Here is a 16,843-nt window from a genome sequence, read left to right on the forward strand (position 1 = left end):
AGGAGGGGGTGCTGGGACCCAGGGAGGGGGTGCTGGGCACCAGGACAGGCTGGGGAGGGGGTGCTGAGGACCTGAGGAGGGGGTGATGGGGATCTGGGGAGGGGGTGCTGGGCACCAGGACAGGCTGGGGAGTGGGTGCTGAGGACCCGAGGAGGGGGTCCTGGGCACCAAGGCAGGCTGGAGAGGGGGTGCTGAGGACCCGAGGAGGGGGTGCCAAGGATTGGGGCAGGCTGGGAAGGGGGTACTGAGGACCCGAGGAGGGGGTGCTGGGACCCAGGGAGGGGGTGCTGGGCACCAGGACAGGCTGGGGAGGGGGTGCTGAGGACCCGAGGAGGGGGTGCCAAGGCCCAGTCCCGATTAGGGAGGGGGTGCCAGTGCCCCTCGTGCCACCCTGATGCCCCCCCTGCATCCAGAGCAGCGGGATGGGGGGCAGTGGGAGCAGCAGGGTGGGGTCAGTGGGCCATTCCCATGCCATTCCCATGCCATTCCCATGCCATGCCATGCCATGCCATGCCATGCCGTGCCCTCCCCGGGTGCAGGAGCAGCCCGAGCTGCGGCGCTCGTCCATCGCCCTCTTCGGGAGCCTGGCCCGGGTCGGGGGGGCCGAGGGGGAGCTGTTCCTGGAGCAGGTGCTGCACGGGCTGGTCACCCTCCTGCTGCACCTGCAGGACCCCCAGCCCGACGTGGTCAAGGTGAGAACCCCCTGAGATGAGCCTGAGCTGAGCTTGAGCGTGATCCTGATCCTGATCCTGACCTGATCCTGATCCTGACCCTGATCCTGATCCTGACCCTGACCCTGACCCTAATATTGACCCTGAGCCTGACCTGACCCTGATCCTGACCCTGACCCTGACCCTAATATTGACCCTGTGCCTGACCTGATCCTGATCCTGATCCTGACCCTGATCCTGATCCTGACCTTGATCCTGACCCTGATCCTGACCCTGACCCTGACCCTGACCCTGATCCTGATCCTGATCCTGACCCTGATCCTGATCCTGACCTTGATCCTGACTCTGATCCTGATCCTGATCCTGACCCTGATCCTGACCTGCCCCTGAGCCTGAGCCTGAGCCTGACCCTGATCCTGACCTGCCCCTGAGCCTGACCCTGACCCTGATCCTGATCCTGACCCTGATCCTGACCCTGACCCTGACCCTGACCCTGGACCTGATCCTGATCCTGACCCTGACCCTGAGCCTGAGCCTGATCCTAATCTTGATCTTGATCCTGACCCTGACCCTGACCCTGACCCTGACCCTAATATTGACCCTGTGCCTGACCTGTCCCTGACCCTGACCCTGATCCCCCCTGACCCTGACCCTGACCCTGACCCTGACCCTGATCCTGATCCTGACCCTGACCCTGACCCTGACCTGCTGGGGGCATCCTGGGGAGGTGCCAGCCCCAGTACCCACCACAAACCCCCCTTCCTGCTCCCATGGGGGTCCCAGTGAGGTTCAAGCCCCAGTACCCACCACAAGAGAGTCCCAGTGAGGTGCCAGCCCCAGTACCCACCACAAGAGAGTCCCAGTGAGGTGCCAGCCCCGGTACCCACCACAAGAGAGTCCCAGTGAGGTGCCAGCCCCAGTACCCACCACAAGAGAGTCCCAGTGAGGTGCCAGCCCCAGTACCCACCACCATCCCCCTCTAGGCTCCTGTGGGGTTCCGGGTGGGGTGCCAGCCCCGGTACCCACCACAAAGGAGTCCCAGTGAGGTGCCAGCCCCAGTACCCACCTCAAGGGAGTCCCAGTGAGGTGCCAGCCCCAGTACCCACCTCAAGGGAGTCCCAGTGAGGTGCCAGCCCCAGTACCCACCTCAAGGGGGTCCCAGTGAGGTGCCAGCCCCAGTACCCACCACAAGGGAGTCCCAGTGAGGTGCCAGCCCCAGTACCCACCACAAAGGGGTCCCAGTGAGGTACCAGCCCTGGTGGTCACCAAACCTCCCCTCCCTGTCTCTGTGGGGTTCTTGGGGGGGGTGCCAGCCCCAGTACCCACCACAAAGGAGTCCCAGTGAGGTGCCATCCCCAGTACCCACCACCAACCCCCCCTGTGTGCCCCTGTGGGGTTCTTGGGGGAGGTGCCAGCCCCGGTACCCACCACAACCCTCCCTCCAGGCTCCTGTGGGGTTCCCAGTGAGGTGCCAGCCCCAGTACCCACCACAAAGGGGTCCCAGTGAGGTACCAGCCCTGGTGGTCACCAAACCTCCCCTCGCTGTCTCTGTGGGGTTCTTGGGGGGGGTGCAAGCCCCAGTAGCCACCACACCCCCCCCGTGTGCCCCTGTGGGGGTCCCAGTGAGGTGCCAGCCCCGGTACCCACCACAAGGGAGTCCCAGTGAGGTGCCAGCCCCAGTACCCACCACAAGGGAGTCCCAGTGAGGTGCCAGCCCAGGTGGTCACCAAACCCCCCCTCCCTGTCCCTGTGGGGTTCTCGGGGGGTGCCAGCCCCAGTACCCACCACAAAGGAGTCCCAGTGAGGTGCCAGCCCCAGTACCCACCACAAACCCCCCTCCAGGCTCCTGTGGGGGTCCCAGTGAGGTGCCAGCCCCAGTACCCACCACAAGGGAGTCCCAGTGAGGTGCCAGCCCCAGTACCCACCACAAAGGGGTCCCAGTGAGGTGCCAGCCCCAGTACCCACCAACCTCCCTCTCCAGGCTCCTGTGGGGGTCCTGGGGAGGTGCCAGCCCTGGTACCCACCACAAAGGAGTCCCAGTGAGGTGCCAGCCCCAGTACCCACCACAAAGGGGTCCCAACGAAATGCCAGCCCCAGTACCCACTACCATCCCCCTCTAGGCTCCTGTGGGGTTCCGGGGGGGCGTGCCAGCCCCAGTACCCACCACAAACCCCCCCGTGTGCCCCTGTGGGGGTCCCAGTGAGGTGCCAACCCTGGTACCCACCACCAAACCCCCCCCGTGTGCCCCTGTGGGGGTCCCAGTAAGGTGCCAGCCCCGGTACCCACCACAAAGGAGTCCCAGTGAGGTGCCAGCCCCAGTACCCACCACCAAACCCCCCCGTGTGCCCCTGTGGGGGTCCCAGTAAGGTGCCAGCCCCGGTACCCACCACAAAGGAGTCCCAGTGAGGTGCCAGCCCCAGTACCCACCACCAAACCCCCCCGTGTGCCCCTGTGGGGGTCCCGGGGAGGTGCCAGCCCCGGTACCCACCACAAAGGAGTCCCAGTGAGGTGCCAGCCCCAGTACCCACCACCAAACCCCCCCGTGTGCCCCTGTGGGGGTCCCGGGGAGGTGCCAGCCCCGGTACCCACCACAAAGGAGTCCCAGTGAGGTGCCAGCCCCAGTACCCACCACCAAACCCCCCCGTGTGCCCCTGTGGGGGTCCCAGTAAGGTGCCAGCCCCGGTACCCACCACAAAGGAGTCCCAGTGAGGTGCCAGCCCCAGTACCCACCACCAAACCCCCCCGTGTGCCCCTGTGGGGGTCCCGGGGAGGTGCCAGCCCGGGTACCCACCACAAACCCCCCGCCCCGTGTGCCCCAGGCGTGCAAGTTCGCGCTGCGGATGTGCGGGCCCAGCCTGGGCTGTGAGGGGCTGCGGGACATGTTCCTGAACCACCTGCACCAGGACAGGGGGCTGCACTTCGGGGAGTTCCTCAACCACGTCTGCAAGCACCTCGTGAGGGACAGGGGGGCACCGGGGGGCTCTGGGGACAGGGAGGGGGGCTGTGGGGGCACCGGGGGGCTGTGGGGACAGGGAGGGGGCTGTGGGATCAGGGATGGGGCTGTGGGATCAGGGATGGGGCTGTGGGGACAGGGAGGGGGCTGTGGGGACACCGGGGGGCTGTGGGATCAGGGATGGGGCTGTGGGGACAGGGATGGGGCTGTGGGGACAGGGATGGGGCTGTGGGGACAGGGAGGGGGCTGTGGGGACAGGGAGGGGGCTGTGGGATCAGGGATGGGGCTGTGGGGACAGGGAGGGGGCTGTGGGGACAGGGATGGGGCTGTGGGGACAGGGAGGGGGCTGTGGGGACAGGGAGGGGGCTGTGGGATCAGGGATGGGGCTGTGGGATCAGGGAGGGGGCTGTGGGGACAGGGATGGGGCTCTGGGGACAAGGATGAGGCTGTGGGGACAGGGATGGGGCTGTGGGATCAGGGAGGGGCTGTGGGGACAGGGATGGGGCTGTGGGATCGGGGATGGCGCTGTGGGATCAGGGAGGGGGCTGTGGGAATGGGGACAGGGATGGGGTTGGGCTGCACTTCGGGGAGTTCCTCAACCACGTCTGCAAGCACCTCATGAGGGCCAGGGGGGCACCGGGGGGCTCTGGGGACAGGGAGGAGGGCTGTGGGGGCACCGGGGGGCTGTGGGATCAGGGATGGGGCTGTGGGGACAGGGAGGGGGCTGTGGGGACACTGGGGGGCTGTGGGGACAGGGAGGGGGCTGTGGGATCAGTGGTGGGGCTGTGGGGACAGGGAGGGGGATGTGGGACAGGGAGGGGGCTGTGGGGACACCGGGGGGCTGTGGGGACAGGGAGGGGGCTGTGGGATCAGGGATGGGGCTGTGGGGACACCGGGGGGCTGTGGGGACAGGGAGGGGGCTGTGGGATCAGGGAGGGGGCTGTGGGGACAGGGAGGGGCTGTGGGGACAGGGAGGGGGCTGTGGGGACAGGGAGGGGGCTGTGGGATCAGGGATGGGGCTGTGGGATCAGGGAGGGGGCTGTGGGGACAGGGATGGGGCTCTGGGGACAAGGATGAGGCTGTGGGGACAGGGATGGGGCTGTGGGATCAGGGAGGGGCTGTGGGGACAGGGATGGGGCTGTGGGATCGGGGATGGCGCTGTGGGATCAGGGAGGGGGCTGTGGGAATGGGGACAGGGATGGGGTTGGGCTGCACTTCGGGGAGTTCCTCAACCACGTCTGCAAGCACCTCATGAGGGCCAGGGGGGCACCGGGGGGCTCTGGGGACAGGGAGGAGGGCTGTGGGGGCACCGGGGGGCTGTGGGATCAGGGATGGGGCTGTGGGGACAGGGAGGGGGCTGTGGGGACACTGGGGGGCTGTGGGGACAGGGAGGGGGCTGTGGGATCAGTGGTGGGGCTGTGGGGACAGGGAGGGGGATGTGGGACAGGGAGGGGGCTGTGGGGACACCGGGGGGCTGTGGGGACAGGGAGGGGGCTGTGGGATCAGGGAGGGGGCTGTGGGGACAGGGAGGGGCTGTGGGATCAGGGATGGGGCTGTGGGGACACCGGGGGGCTGTGGGGACAGGGAAGGGGCTGTGGGGACAGGGAGGGGGCTGTGGGGACATGGATGGGGCTGTGGGGACAGGGAGGGGGCCGTGGGATCAGGGATGGGGCTGTGGGATCAGGGATGGGGCTGTGGGATCAGAGATGGGGCTGTGGGGACAGGGAGGGGGCTGTGGGGACAGGGATGGGGCTGTGGGATCAGGGATGGGGTTGTGGGGACAGGGAGGGGGCTGTGGGGACAGGGATGGGGCTGTGGGATCAGGGATGGGGTTGTGGGGACAGGGATGGGACTGTGGGGACAGGGATGGGGCTGTGGGGACACCGGGGGGCTGTGGGGACAGGGAGGGGGCTGTGGGGACAGGGATGGGGCTGTGGGATCAGGGAGGGGGCTGTGGGGACAGGGATGGGGCTGTGGGGACAGGGATGGGGCTGTGGGGACAGGAAAGGGACTGTGGGGACTGGGAGGGACTGTGGGATCAGGGATGGGGCTGTGGGATCAGGGATGGGGCTATGGGGACAGGAAAGGGGCTGTGAGGGTTGTGGGGACAGGACCACTGTTGGGGCTGCCCTTCCTGCCTTCCATGTCCTGTGTATCCCTGTCCCCCCATGTCCCCCATGTCCCTCCCTGTCCCCTCATATCCCCGCTGTCCCCGCTGTCCCCCGTGTGTCCCTCCCATCCCCTGATGTCCCCTCTGTCCCCTGATGTCTCCCCATGTCCTGTCCCCCCATGTCCCTCCCTGTCCCTCCTGTCCCCTGTGTGTCCCTCCTGTCCCCCCATGTCCCCTCATGTCCCCGTTGTCCCCCCATGTCCCCCCATGTCCCTCATGTCCCCCCATGTCCCTCTTGTCCCCTCATGTCCCCGCTGTCCCCCATGTCCTCTCCTGTCCCCCCATGTCCCTCCCTGTCCCTCCTGTCCCCTCATGTCCCTCCCTGTCCCTCATGTCCCTCCTGTCCCCCCATGTCCTTCCTGTCCCTCCTGTCCCCTCCTGTCCCTCCTGTCCCCTCCTGTCCCCCCATGTCCCTCCTGTCCCCCCATGTCCCTCCTGTCCCCCCATGTCCCTCCCTGTCCCCTCCTGTCCCTCCTGTCCCCCCATGTCCCTCCCTGTCCCTCCTGTTCCCCCATGTCCCCCATGTCCCCCGTGTGTCCCTCCCTGTCCCCCCATGTCCCCTCATATCCCCCCATGTCCTTCCTGTCCCCCCATGTCCTGTGCCCCCCATGTCCCTCCCTCTCCCCGCTGTCCCCCCATGTCCCTCCTGTCCCCCGTGTGTCCCTCATGTCCCCCCTGTGTCCCTCCCTGTCCCCCCATGTCCCTCCTGTCCCTGCTGTCCCCCGTGTGTCCCTCCCATCCCCTGATGTCCCCGCTGTCCCTCCCTGTCCCCCCATGTCCCCTGATGTCCCCTCCTGTCCCCTCATGTCCCCCCATGTCCCTCCTGTCCCTCCCTGTCCCTCCCTGTCCCTCCTGTCCCCCCATGTCCCTCCTGTCCCCTGTGTGTCCCCCCATGTCCCTCCCATCCCCTGATGTCCCCTCTGTCCCCCCATGTCCCTCCCTGTCCCCTCATGTCCCCCCATGTCCCCCCATGTCCTTCCTGTCCCCTGACGTCCCCACTGTCCCCCTCCTGTCCCCCCATGTCCCCTGACGTCCCCCATGTCCCCTGACGTCCCCTCCTGTCCCCTGATGTCCCCCCATGTCCCTCCCTGTCCTCTCCTGTCCCCCGTGTGTCCCTCCCTGTCCCCCCATGTCCCCCCATGTCCCTTCTGTCCCCCCATGTCCCTTCTGTCCCTCCCTGTCCCCCCATGTCCCTCATGTGCCCCCATGTCCCTCATATCCCCCCATGTCCCCCCATGTCCCCCCATGTCCCTCCTGTCCCCACTGTCCCCCCATGTCCCTCCCTGTCCCCCCATGTCCCCGCTGTCCCCCGTGTGTCCCCCCATGTCCCTCCCTGTCCCCCCATGTCCCCTGACGTCCCCTCTGTCCCCCTCTGTCCCCCGCTGTCCCCGCAGATGCAGAGCTACCCCGAGCTGCTGAACCGCCTCGTCTCCACCAACCTCTTCTACTTCAAGAGCCCCTGGGGGGACATCCGGGCAGCCGCCCCCATGTTCATCGGTCAGCCCCCCCTGACCCCTGACCCCTGACCCCTGGCCTGGGGGTCCTGGGGGGGTCCTGGGGGGGTCCCTGGAGGCAGCCAAGTCACCCAGCCCAGCCTGGGGGCAGAAACACTTTGATGTCCCCAAATGGTGCCACCAACCCCCAAGGGGGGCAAATATCCGTCCAAGGGGGGCTTTGGGGTGGTTTTGGGGGGTTTTGGGGTTCCCTTGACCTCAGCCTTGTCCCCAGGCGGTCCCTGGTGCTGTCACCCCCTGGGGTCACCAAGTCACCTCCCCTTGGGGTCACCCCGAGGTGACCTTTGTCACCGGGGGGTGACATCGGGTCCCCAAGGGGGGTTTGGGGTGGTTTGGGCTGTTTTAGGGGGGCTGAGTGTATTTGGGGTGGTTTGGGCTGTTTTAGGGGGAGTTGAGTGTATTTTGGGTAGCTCTGGGGTATTTGGGGTGGTTTGGGCTGTTTTAGGGGAGGCTGAGTGTCTTTTGGGTAGCTCTGGGGTATTTGGGGTGGTTTGGGGGTATTTGGGGTGCTTTGGGCTGTTTTAGGGGGGATTGAGTGTATTTTGGGTAGCTCTGGGGTATTTTGGGTAGCTCTGGGGTGTTTTGGGAAGCTCTGGGGTATTTGGGGTGGTTTTGACTGTTTTAGGGGGGATTGAGTGTATTTTGGGTAACTCTGGGGTATTTTGGGTAGCTCTGGGGGTATTTGGGGTGATTTTGGGGTACTTGGGGTGGTTTTGGGGTATTTGGGGTGGTTTGGGCTGTTTTTGGGGTAGTTGAGTGTATTTTGGATGGCTCTGGGGTATTTGGGGTGGTTTTGGGGTATTTGGGGTGGTTTTGGCTGTTTTAGGGGTAGCTCTGGGGTATTTTGGGAAGCTCTGGGGATATTTGGGGTGGGTTTGGGCTGTTTTAGGGGGATTGAGTGTATTTTGGGTAGCTCTGGGGTATTTTGGGTAGCTCTGAGGTATTTGGGGTGGTTTGGGCTGTTTTAGGGGGAGTTGAGTGTATTTTGGGTGGCTCTGGGGTATTTGGGGTGGTTTTGACTCTTTTAGGGGGATTGAGTGTATTTTGGGTAGCTCTGGGGTATTTTGGGTGGCTCTGGGGTATTTGGGGTGGTTTTGGTGTATTTTGGGTAGCTCTGGGGTATTTGGGGTGGTTTTGGGGTATTTGGGGTGGTTTGGGCTGTTTTTGGGGTAGTTGAGTGTATTTTGGATGGCTCTGGGGTATTTGGGGTGGTTTTGGGGTATTTGGGGTGGTTTTGGCTGTTTTAGGGGTAGCTCTGGGGTATTTTGGGAAGCTCTGGGGATGTTTGGGGTGGGTTTGGGCTGTTTTAGGGGGGATTGAGTGTTTTTTGGGTAACTCTGGGGTATTTTGGGTAGCTCTGGGGTGTTTGGGGTGGTTTGGGCTGTTTTAGGGGGGCTGAGTGTATTTTGGGTAGCTCTGGGGTATTTTGGGTAGCTCTGGTGTATTTTGGGTGGCTCTGGAGTATTTTGGGTAGCTCTGGGGTATTTTGGGTGGCTCTGGGGTATTTGGGCTGTTTTTGGGGTAGTTGAGTGTATTTTGGATGGCTCTGGGGTATTTGGGGTGGTTTGGGGGTATTTTGGGTAGCTCTGGTGTATTTGGGGTAGCTCTGGGGTATTTGGGGTGGTTTTGGGGGGCTCCTGGGTGTGTGTGGGGGGCCCCCAGGCCGATCCCTCCCTCTGGAATTCTCCCTGCAGGCTTCCTGGTGCTGCACGTGGAGGAGGAGCACTGCCAGCAGCTGGACCTGGACCAGCTCATCTCGGGTGAGATGGGGCTCCAACCCCCCAAATTTGGGGTCCCCCCCAGCTGTCCCCAAAGCTCTGAGGCTCCGGGGGGATCCCATTCCCCCTGGGGGGACTCTGGGAGCGTCCCCAACCTCCTGGAGAGCCCCTGGAGCCGGAATTCCACGGTTGGGATGAGCCCCAATCCCTGCTGGGATCTGGAAAAGCCCCAATCCCTTCTGGGATCCAGGAGATTCCCAATCCCTGCTGGGATCCAGGAGATTCCCAATCCCTGCTGGGATCTGGAAAAACCCCAATCCCTGCTGGGATCTTGGAGATTCCCAATCCCTGCTGGGATTCAGGAGATTCCCAATCCCTGATGGGATCCAGGAGATTCCCAATCCCTGCTGGGATCCAGGAGATTCCCAATCCCTGCTGGGATCCAGGAGATTCCCAATCCCTGCTGGGATCCAGGACATTCCCAATCCCTGCTGGGATCCAGGAGATTCCCAATCCCTGTTGGGATCCAGGAGATTCCCAAAGAGAGCCCTAATTCCTGCTGGGATCCAGGAGATTCCCAATCCCTGCTGGGATCTGGAAAAGCCCCAATTCCTGCTGGGATCCAGGAGATTCCCAGTCCCTGCTGGGATCCAGGAGATTCCCAATCCCTGCTGGGATCCAGGAGATTCCCAATCCCTGCTGGGATCCAGGAGATTCCCAATCCCTGCTGGGATCCAGGGGATTCCCAATCCCTGCTGGGATCCAGGAGATTCCCAATCCCTGCTGGGATCCAGGAGATTCCCAATCCCTGCTGGGATCCAGGAGAGCCCAAAGAGAGCCCCAATCCCTGCTGAGATCTGGGAGATTCCCAATCCCTGCTGGGATCTGGAAAAACCCCAATCCCTGTTGGGATCCAGGAGATTCCCAATCCCTGTTGGGATCCAGGAGATTCCCAAAGAGAACCCCAATCCCTGTTGGGATCCAGGAGATTCCCAATCCCTGCTGGGATCCAGGGGATTCCCAATCCCTGTTGGGATCCAGGAGATTCCCAATCCCTGCTGGGATCCAGGAGATTCCCAATCCCTGCTGGGATCCAGGAGATTCCCAATCCCTGTTGGGATCCAGGAGATTCCCAAAGAGAGCCCTAATCCCTGCTGGGATCCAGGAGATTCCCAATCCCTGCTGGGATCCAGGAGATTCCCAATCCCTGCTGGGATCCAGGAGAGCCCAAAGAGAGCCCCAATCCCTGCTGAGATCTGGGAGATTCCTAATCCCTGCTGGGATCTGGAAAAACCCCAATCTCTGCTGGGATCTTGAAGATTCCCAATTCCTGTTGGGATCCAGGAGATTCCCAATCCCTGCTGGGATCCGGGAGATTCCCAATCCCTGCTGGGATCTGGGATTTGGGGGGTCCTTCAGGAGGAGATGCTCAAAAAAATATATAAATATTCTATATAAATATATATTTATGTATAAATATATATTTATATATGAATATTATATATAAATATATTGATATATAAATATTATATATAACTATATATTTATATATAAATATAAATTTGTATATAAATATATTTATATATAAATATACATAATATTTATATATTCTTTATATAGAGAGAAATAGACATAAATATATATTTAGATATAAATATATATGTTATTTATATATTATATATATATTGTAAAATATATATAAAGCATAATATAATTTATAATACAATATAATATAATATAATGTGAGATGATATAAGTATATGAATATATTTATATATAAATATATATAATATTTATATATTCTTTATATATATAGAAATATACATAAATATATATTTAGACATAATTACATATATTATTTATATATATATATAAATATATATAAAGCATAATATAATTTATAATACAATATAATATAATATAATGTGATATGATATAAGTATATGAATATATTTATATATAAATATAGATAATATTTATATATTCTTTATATATATAGAAATATACATAAATATATATTTAGATAGAAATATATATATTATTTATATATTCTTTATATATATGTAAAATATATATAAAGCATAATATAATTTATAATACAATATAATATAATGTGATATGATATAATATAAGTATATAAATGTATTTATATATAAATATGCATAATATTTATATATTCTTTATATATAGAAATATACATAAATATATATTTAGATATAAATATATATATTATTTATATATATAAAAATATATATAAAGCATAATATAATTTATAATATAATACAATATAATATAATCTGATATAAGTATATGAATATATTTATATATAAATATATATAATATTTATATATTCTTTATATCTAGAAATATACATAAATATATATTTAGACATAAAGATATATATTATTTATATATTATTTATATATATGTAAAATATATATAAAGCATAATATAGTTTATAATGTAATACAATATCAGATAATGTGATATGATATAATATAAGTATATGAATATATTTATATGTAAATATATATATTTATATATTCTGTATATATATAGAAATATACATAAATATATATTTAGATAGAAATATATATATTATTTTTATATATATAAAAATATATATAAAGCATAATATAATTTATAATACAATATAATATAATATAATTTGATATGATATAATATAATGTAAGTACAAAAATGTATTTATATATAAATAGATATAATATTTATATATTCTTTATATCTAGAAATATACATAAATATATATTTAGACATAAATATATATATTATTTATATATCATTTATATATATAAAAATATATATAAAGCATAATATAATTTATAATATAATACAATATAATATAATGTGATATGATATAATATAAGTATATGAATATATTTATATATAAATATAGATAATATTTATATATTCTTTATATATATAGAAATATACATAAATATATATTTAGATAGAAATATATATATTATTTATATATTATTTATATATATGTAAAATATATATAAAGCATAATATAATTTATAATATAATACAATATAATATAATGTGATATGATATAATATAATATAAGTATATAAATGTATTTATATATAAATAGATATAATATTCATATATTCTTTATATCTAGAAATATACATAAATATATATTTAGGTAGAAATATATATATTATTTATATATTATTCATATATATATAAATATATATAAAGCATAATATATAATATAATATAATATAATGTGATATGATATAATATATTATAAGTATATAAATATATTTTATATAAATATATATAATATTTATATATTCTTTATATATAGAAATATACATAAATATATATTTAGATATAAATATATATATTATTTATTTATTATATATATGTAAAATATATATAAAGCATAATATAATATAATATAATGTGATATGATATAATATAAGTATATAAATATATTTTTATATAAATATATAATATTTATATATTCTGTATATATATAGAAATATACATAAATATATATTTAGATATAAATGTATATGTTATTTATATATTATTTATATATATATAAAAATATATAAAGAATAAGATATAATATATAATATAATGTAATATATAATATAATATATATAAATATTATATGATATAATATATAAAAATGTATATAAATATATTAAAATGTATATAAATATATATAAGTATATATTTATATATATTATAAATAAATAAATAAACCCCCCTCCTCCCCCTCCCCCCAGATCCAGTGGCATTTTGGGAGCAGAATTGAGTCATTTTCCTGGATTTCAGGGATTTTTTCCCCCCCCTTTGTCACCGGTGACCTCATCACAGGCTCTGGTTTAAAACCAAAAAAAAAAGAATAATAAAAATAAAAAAACCCACGGAAACTTTCGGAGCCTTCCAAGGGGGAGCTGAAAAAAGACTAAAAAAGGGGAAAACTCTGTTTTCCGTTGGTCCTTTCCAGCAGAAAGGGAGGCCTGGGCTGAGGGAACTGCCCCGGGTTAAATTAGAAATAAAGGCACAGGAGGGTCCTGAGTAAGTTTAAATTAAAATAAAAGGTAGAGGAGGGTCCTGAGTAAATTTAAATTAAAATTAAATGCACAGGAGGGTCCTGAATAAATTTAAATTAAAAGTAAAGACAGAGGAGGGCCCTGAGTAAATTTAAATTAGAGGTAAAGGCAGAGGAGGGTCCTGAGTAATTTTAAATTAAAAGTAAAGGCACAGGATGGTCCTGAGTCAGTTTAAATTAGAAATAAATGCACAGGATGGTCCTGAGTAAATTTAAATTAAAAGTAAAGGCAGAGGAGGGTCCTGAGTAAATTTAAATTAGAGGTAAAGGCACAGGAGGGTCCTGAGTAAATTTAAATTAAAATTAAATGCACAGGATGGTCCTGAGTAAATTTAAATTAAAAGTAAAGGCAGAGGAGGGTCCTGAGTAAATTTAAATTAGAGGTGAAGGCACAGGATGTTCCTGAGTAAATTTAAATTAAAATGGAATGCACAGGATGGTCCTGAGTAAATTTAAATTAAAAGAAAAGGCACAGGAGGGTCCTGAGTAAATTTAAATTAAAAGTAAAGGCAGAGGAGGGTCCTGAGTAAATTTAAATAAAAGTAAAGGCACAGGATGGTCCTGAGTAAATTAAAATTAAAAGTAAAGGCAGAGGAGGGTCCTGAGTAAATTTAAATAAAAGTAAAGGCACAGGATGGTCCTGAGTAAATTTAAATTAAAAGTAAAGGCAGAGGAGGGTCCTGAATAAATTTAAATTAAACTGAAATGCACAGGATGGTCCTGAGTAAATTTAAATTAAAAGTAAAGACACAGGTGAGTCCTGAGTAAATATAAATTAAAATTAAGGGCACAGGATGGTCCTGAGTCAGTTTAAATTAGAAATAAATGCACAGGAGGGTCCTGAGTAAATTTAAATTTGAATTAAAGGCAGAGGATGGTCCTGAGTAAATTTAAATTAAAAGTAAATGCACAGGATGGTCCTGAGTCAATTAAAATTAAAATTAAATGCACAGGATGGTCCTGGGTAAATTTAAATTAGAAATAAATGCACAGGAGGGTCCTGAGTAAATTTAAATTAGAAATAAATGCACAGGAGGGTCCTGAGTCAATTCAAATTTCCTTTTCCCCTTTCCTCCAGCCCTGAACCTGCTGCTCAAGGACCCCGTGCCCGCCGTGCGTGTCAAGGTGGCCGAGACGCTGGGCCGGCTGGTGAGGATCCTGTGAGCCACGGAGGGGATCCTGGGATCCTGGAGACCCCCTGGATGGAATCCTGGGATTCTGGAGAGCCTGGATGGGATCCTGGGATCCTGGAGAGCCAGGGATGGATCCTGGGAGTCCTTGGAGAGCCTGGATGGGATCCTGGGAGCTCTGGAGAGCCTGGATCTGATCCTGGGAGCCCCTGGATGGGATCCTGGGAGCCCTTGGAGACCCTCTGGATGTGATCCTGGGAGTCCTGGAGAGCCTGGATGTGACCCTGTGAGCCCCTGGATGGGATCCTGGGAGCCAGGGAGGGGATCCTGGGAGTCCTTGGAGAGCCTGGATCTGATCCTGGGAGCCAGGGAGGGGATCCTGGGAGTCCTTGGAGAGCCTGGATCTGATCCTGGGAGCCAGGGAGGGGATCCTGGGAGCCCTTGGAGACCCTCTGGATGTGATCCTGGGAGTCCCTGGAGAGCCTGGATCTGATCCTGGGAGCCCCTGAATGGGATTCTGGAAGCCCTTGGAGACCCTCTGGATGTGATCTTGGGAGCCCTGGAGAGCCTGGATGGGATCCTGGGAACCCTGGAGAGCCTGGATGTGACCCTGGGAGTCCCTGGAGAGCCTGGATCTGATCAAGGGGGGGTCCTGGATCTGACCCTGGGAGCCCTGGAGAGCCTGGATCTGATCAAGGGGGGGCCCTGGATCTGACCCTGGGAGCCCCTGGATGGGATCCTGGAAGCCCTTGGAGACCCCCTGGATGTGACCCTGGGAGTCCTGGAGAGCCTGGATGTGACCCTGGGAACCCCTGGACGGGATCCTGGGAACCCTTGGAGAGCCTGGACCGGATCCTGTGACCCTGGAGACCCCCTAGATGGAATCCTGTGAGCCCCTGGAAACCCTCTGGATCTGACCCTGGGAGCCCTGGAGACCCCCTGGATGTGATCTTGAGAGCCCTGGAGAGCCTGGATGTGACCCTGGGAGTCCCTGGATGGGATCCTGGGAGACCTGGAGACTCCTTGGATGTGATCTTGGGAGCCCCTGGAGAGCCTGGATGGGATCCTGGAAGCCCTTGGAGACCCCCTGGATCTGACCCTGGGAGTCCCTGGAGAGCTTGGATCTGATCCTGGGAGCCCCTGGAGACCCCCTGGATGGGATCCTGGGAACCCTGGAGAGCCTGGATCTGACCCTGGGAGACATGGATGGGATCCTGTGAGCCATGGATGGGATTCTGGGAACCCTGGAGAGCCCTGGATGTGACCCTGGGAGCCCTGGAGAGCCTGGATCTGACCCTGGGAGCCCTGGATGGGATCCTGGGAGCCCTGGAGAGCCTGGATGGGATCCTGGGAGCCCTGGAGATCCTGGAGACCCCCATCCCTGGATCCTGGGAGCCCTGGAGTTCCTGGAGCCCCCCATCCCTGGATCCTGGGAGCCCTGGAGACCCCCTGGGTCAGATCCTGGGAGCCCTGGAGATCCTGGAGACCCCCTGGGTCGGATCCTGGGAAACCTGGAGATCCTGGAGACCCCCATCCCTGGATCCTGGGAGCCCTGGAGTTCCTGGAGACCCCCTGGGTCAGATCTTGGGAGCCCTGGAGTTCCTGGAGACCCCCTGGGTCAGATCCTGGGAGCCCTGGAATTCCTGGAGACCCCCATCCCTGGATCCTGGGAACCCTGGAGATCCTGGAGCCCCCCATCCCTGGATCCTGGGAACCCTGGAGACCCCCTGGGTCAGATCCTGTGAGCCCTGGAGATCCTGGAGACCCCCATCCCTGGATCCTGGGAGCCCTGGAGACCCCCTGGGTCAGATCCTGGGAGCCCTGAAGATCCTGGAGCCCCCCAGCCCTGGATCCTGGGAGCCCTGGAGATCCTGGAGACCCCCTGGGTCGGATCCTGGGAACCCTGGAGATCCCAGAGACCCCCTGGGTCAGATCCTGTGAGCCCTGGAGATCCTGGAGACCCCCTGGGTCAGATCCTGTGAGCCCTGGAGATCCTGGAGACCCCCTGGGTCAGATCCTGTGAGCCCTGGAGATCCTGGAGACCCCCATCCTGGATCCTGTGAGCCCTGGAGATCCTGGAGACCCCCTGGGTCAGATCCTGGGAGCCCTGGAGTTCCTGGAGACCCCCATCCCTGGATCCTGGGAGCCCTGGAGACCCCCTGGGTCAGATCCCGTGAGCCCTGGAGATCCTGGAGACCCCCTGGCTCAGATCCTGGGAACCCTGGAGATCCTGGAGACCCCCATCCCTGGATCCTGGGAGCCCTGGAGACCCCCTGGATCAGATTCTGGTAGCCCTGGAGACCCCAGAGACCCCCATCCCTGGATCCTGGGAGCCCTGGAGATCCTGGAGACCCCCTGGGTCAGATCCTGGGAGCCCTGGAGATCCTGGAGACCCCCATCCCTGGATCCTGGGAGCCCTGGAGTTCCTGGAGCCCCCCATCCCTGGTTCCTGGGAGCCCTAGAGATCCTGGAGACCCCCTGGGTCGGATCCTGGGAACCCTGGAGATCCCAGAGACCCCCTGGGTCAAATCCTGTGAACCCTGGAGATCCCAGAGACCCCCTGGGTCAGATCCTGTGAGCCCTGGAGATCC

The 16,843-nt window shown here is 53.9% G+C and overlaps 1 protein-coding gene and 1 long non-coding RNA gene across 2 annotated transcripts in view; both read left to right on the forward strand.

Annotated features, from left to right (window-relative positions):
• LOC127464231 (maestro heat-like repeat-containing protein family member 1) overlaps nucleotides 1–14,404 on the forward strand; it is a gene marked incomplete at its 5' end in the record, with an annotated part of 55,179 nt that extends 40,775 nt beyond the window's left edge. The window contains 5 exons of the mRNA XM_051774470.1: nucleotides 540–692; nucleotides 3,491–3,625; nucleotides 7,189–7,291; nucleotides 9,003–9,068; nucleotides 14,201–14,404. Of these exons, the coding sequence (XP_051630430.1) occupies nucleotides 540–692; nucleotides 3,491–3,625; nucleotides 7,189–7,291; nucleotides 9,003–9,068; nucleotides 14,201–14,286 (543 nt within the window). The remainder of the gene's footprint in view (nucleotides 1–539; nucleotides 693–3,490; nucleotides 3,626–7,188; nucleotides 7,292–9,002; nucleotides 9,069–14,200) is intronic.
• On the forward strand, nucleotides 2,469–3,361 carry LOC127464230 (uncharacterized). Its single transcript, XR_007901252.1, has 3 exons — nucleotides 2,469–2,576; nucleotides 2,978–3,038; nucleotides 3,281–3,361. It is a non-coding gene; the product is annotated as an uncharacterized LOC127464230 (long non-coding RNA).
• Nucleotides 14,405–16,843: the final 2,439 nt, after the last annotated feature.

This window comes from Manacus candei, unplaced genomic scaffold (assembly GCF_025592945.1).
Source record: "Manacus candei isolate 608988 ecotype Guabito, Panama unplaced genomic scaffold, ASM2559294v1 h1tg000201l, whole genome shotgun sequence".
In the NCBI taxonomy this organism is placed as follows: Eukaryota; Metazoa; Chordata; class Aves; order Passeriformes; family Pipridae; genus Manacus; species Manacus candei.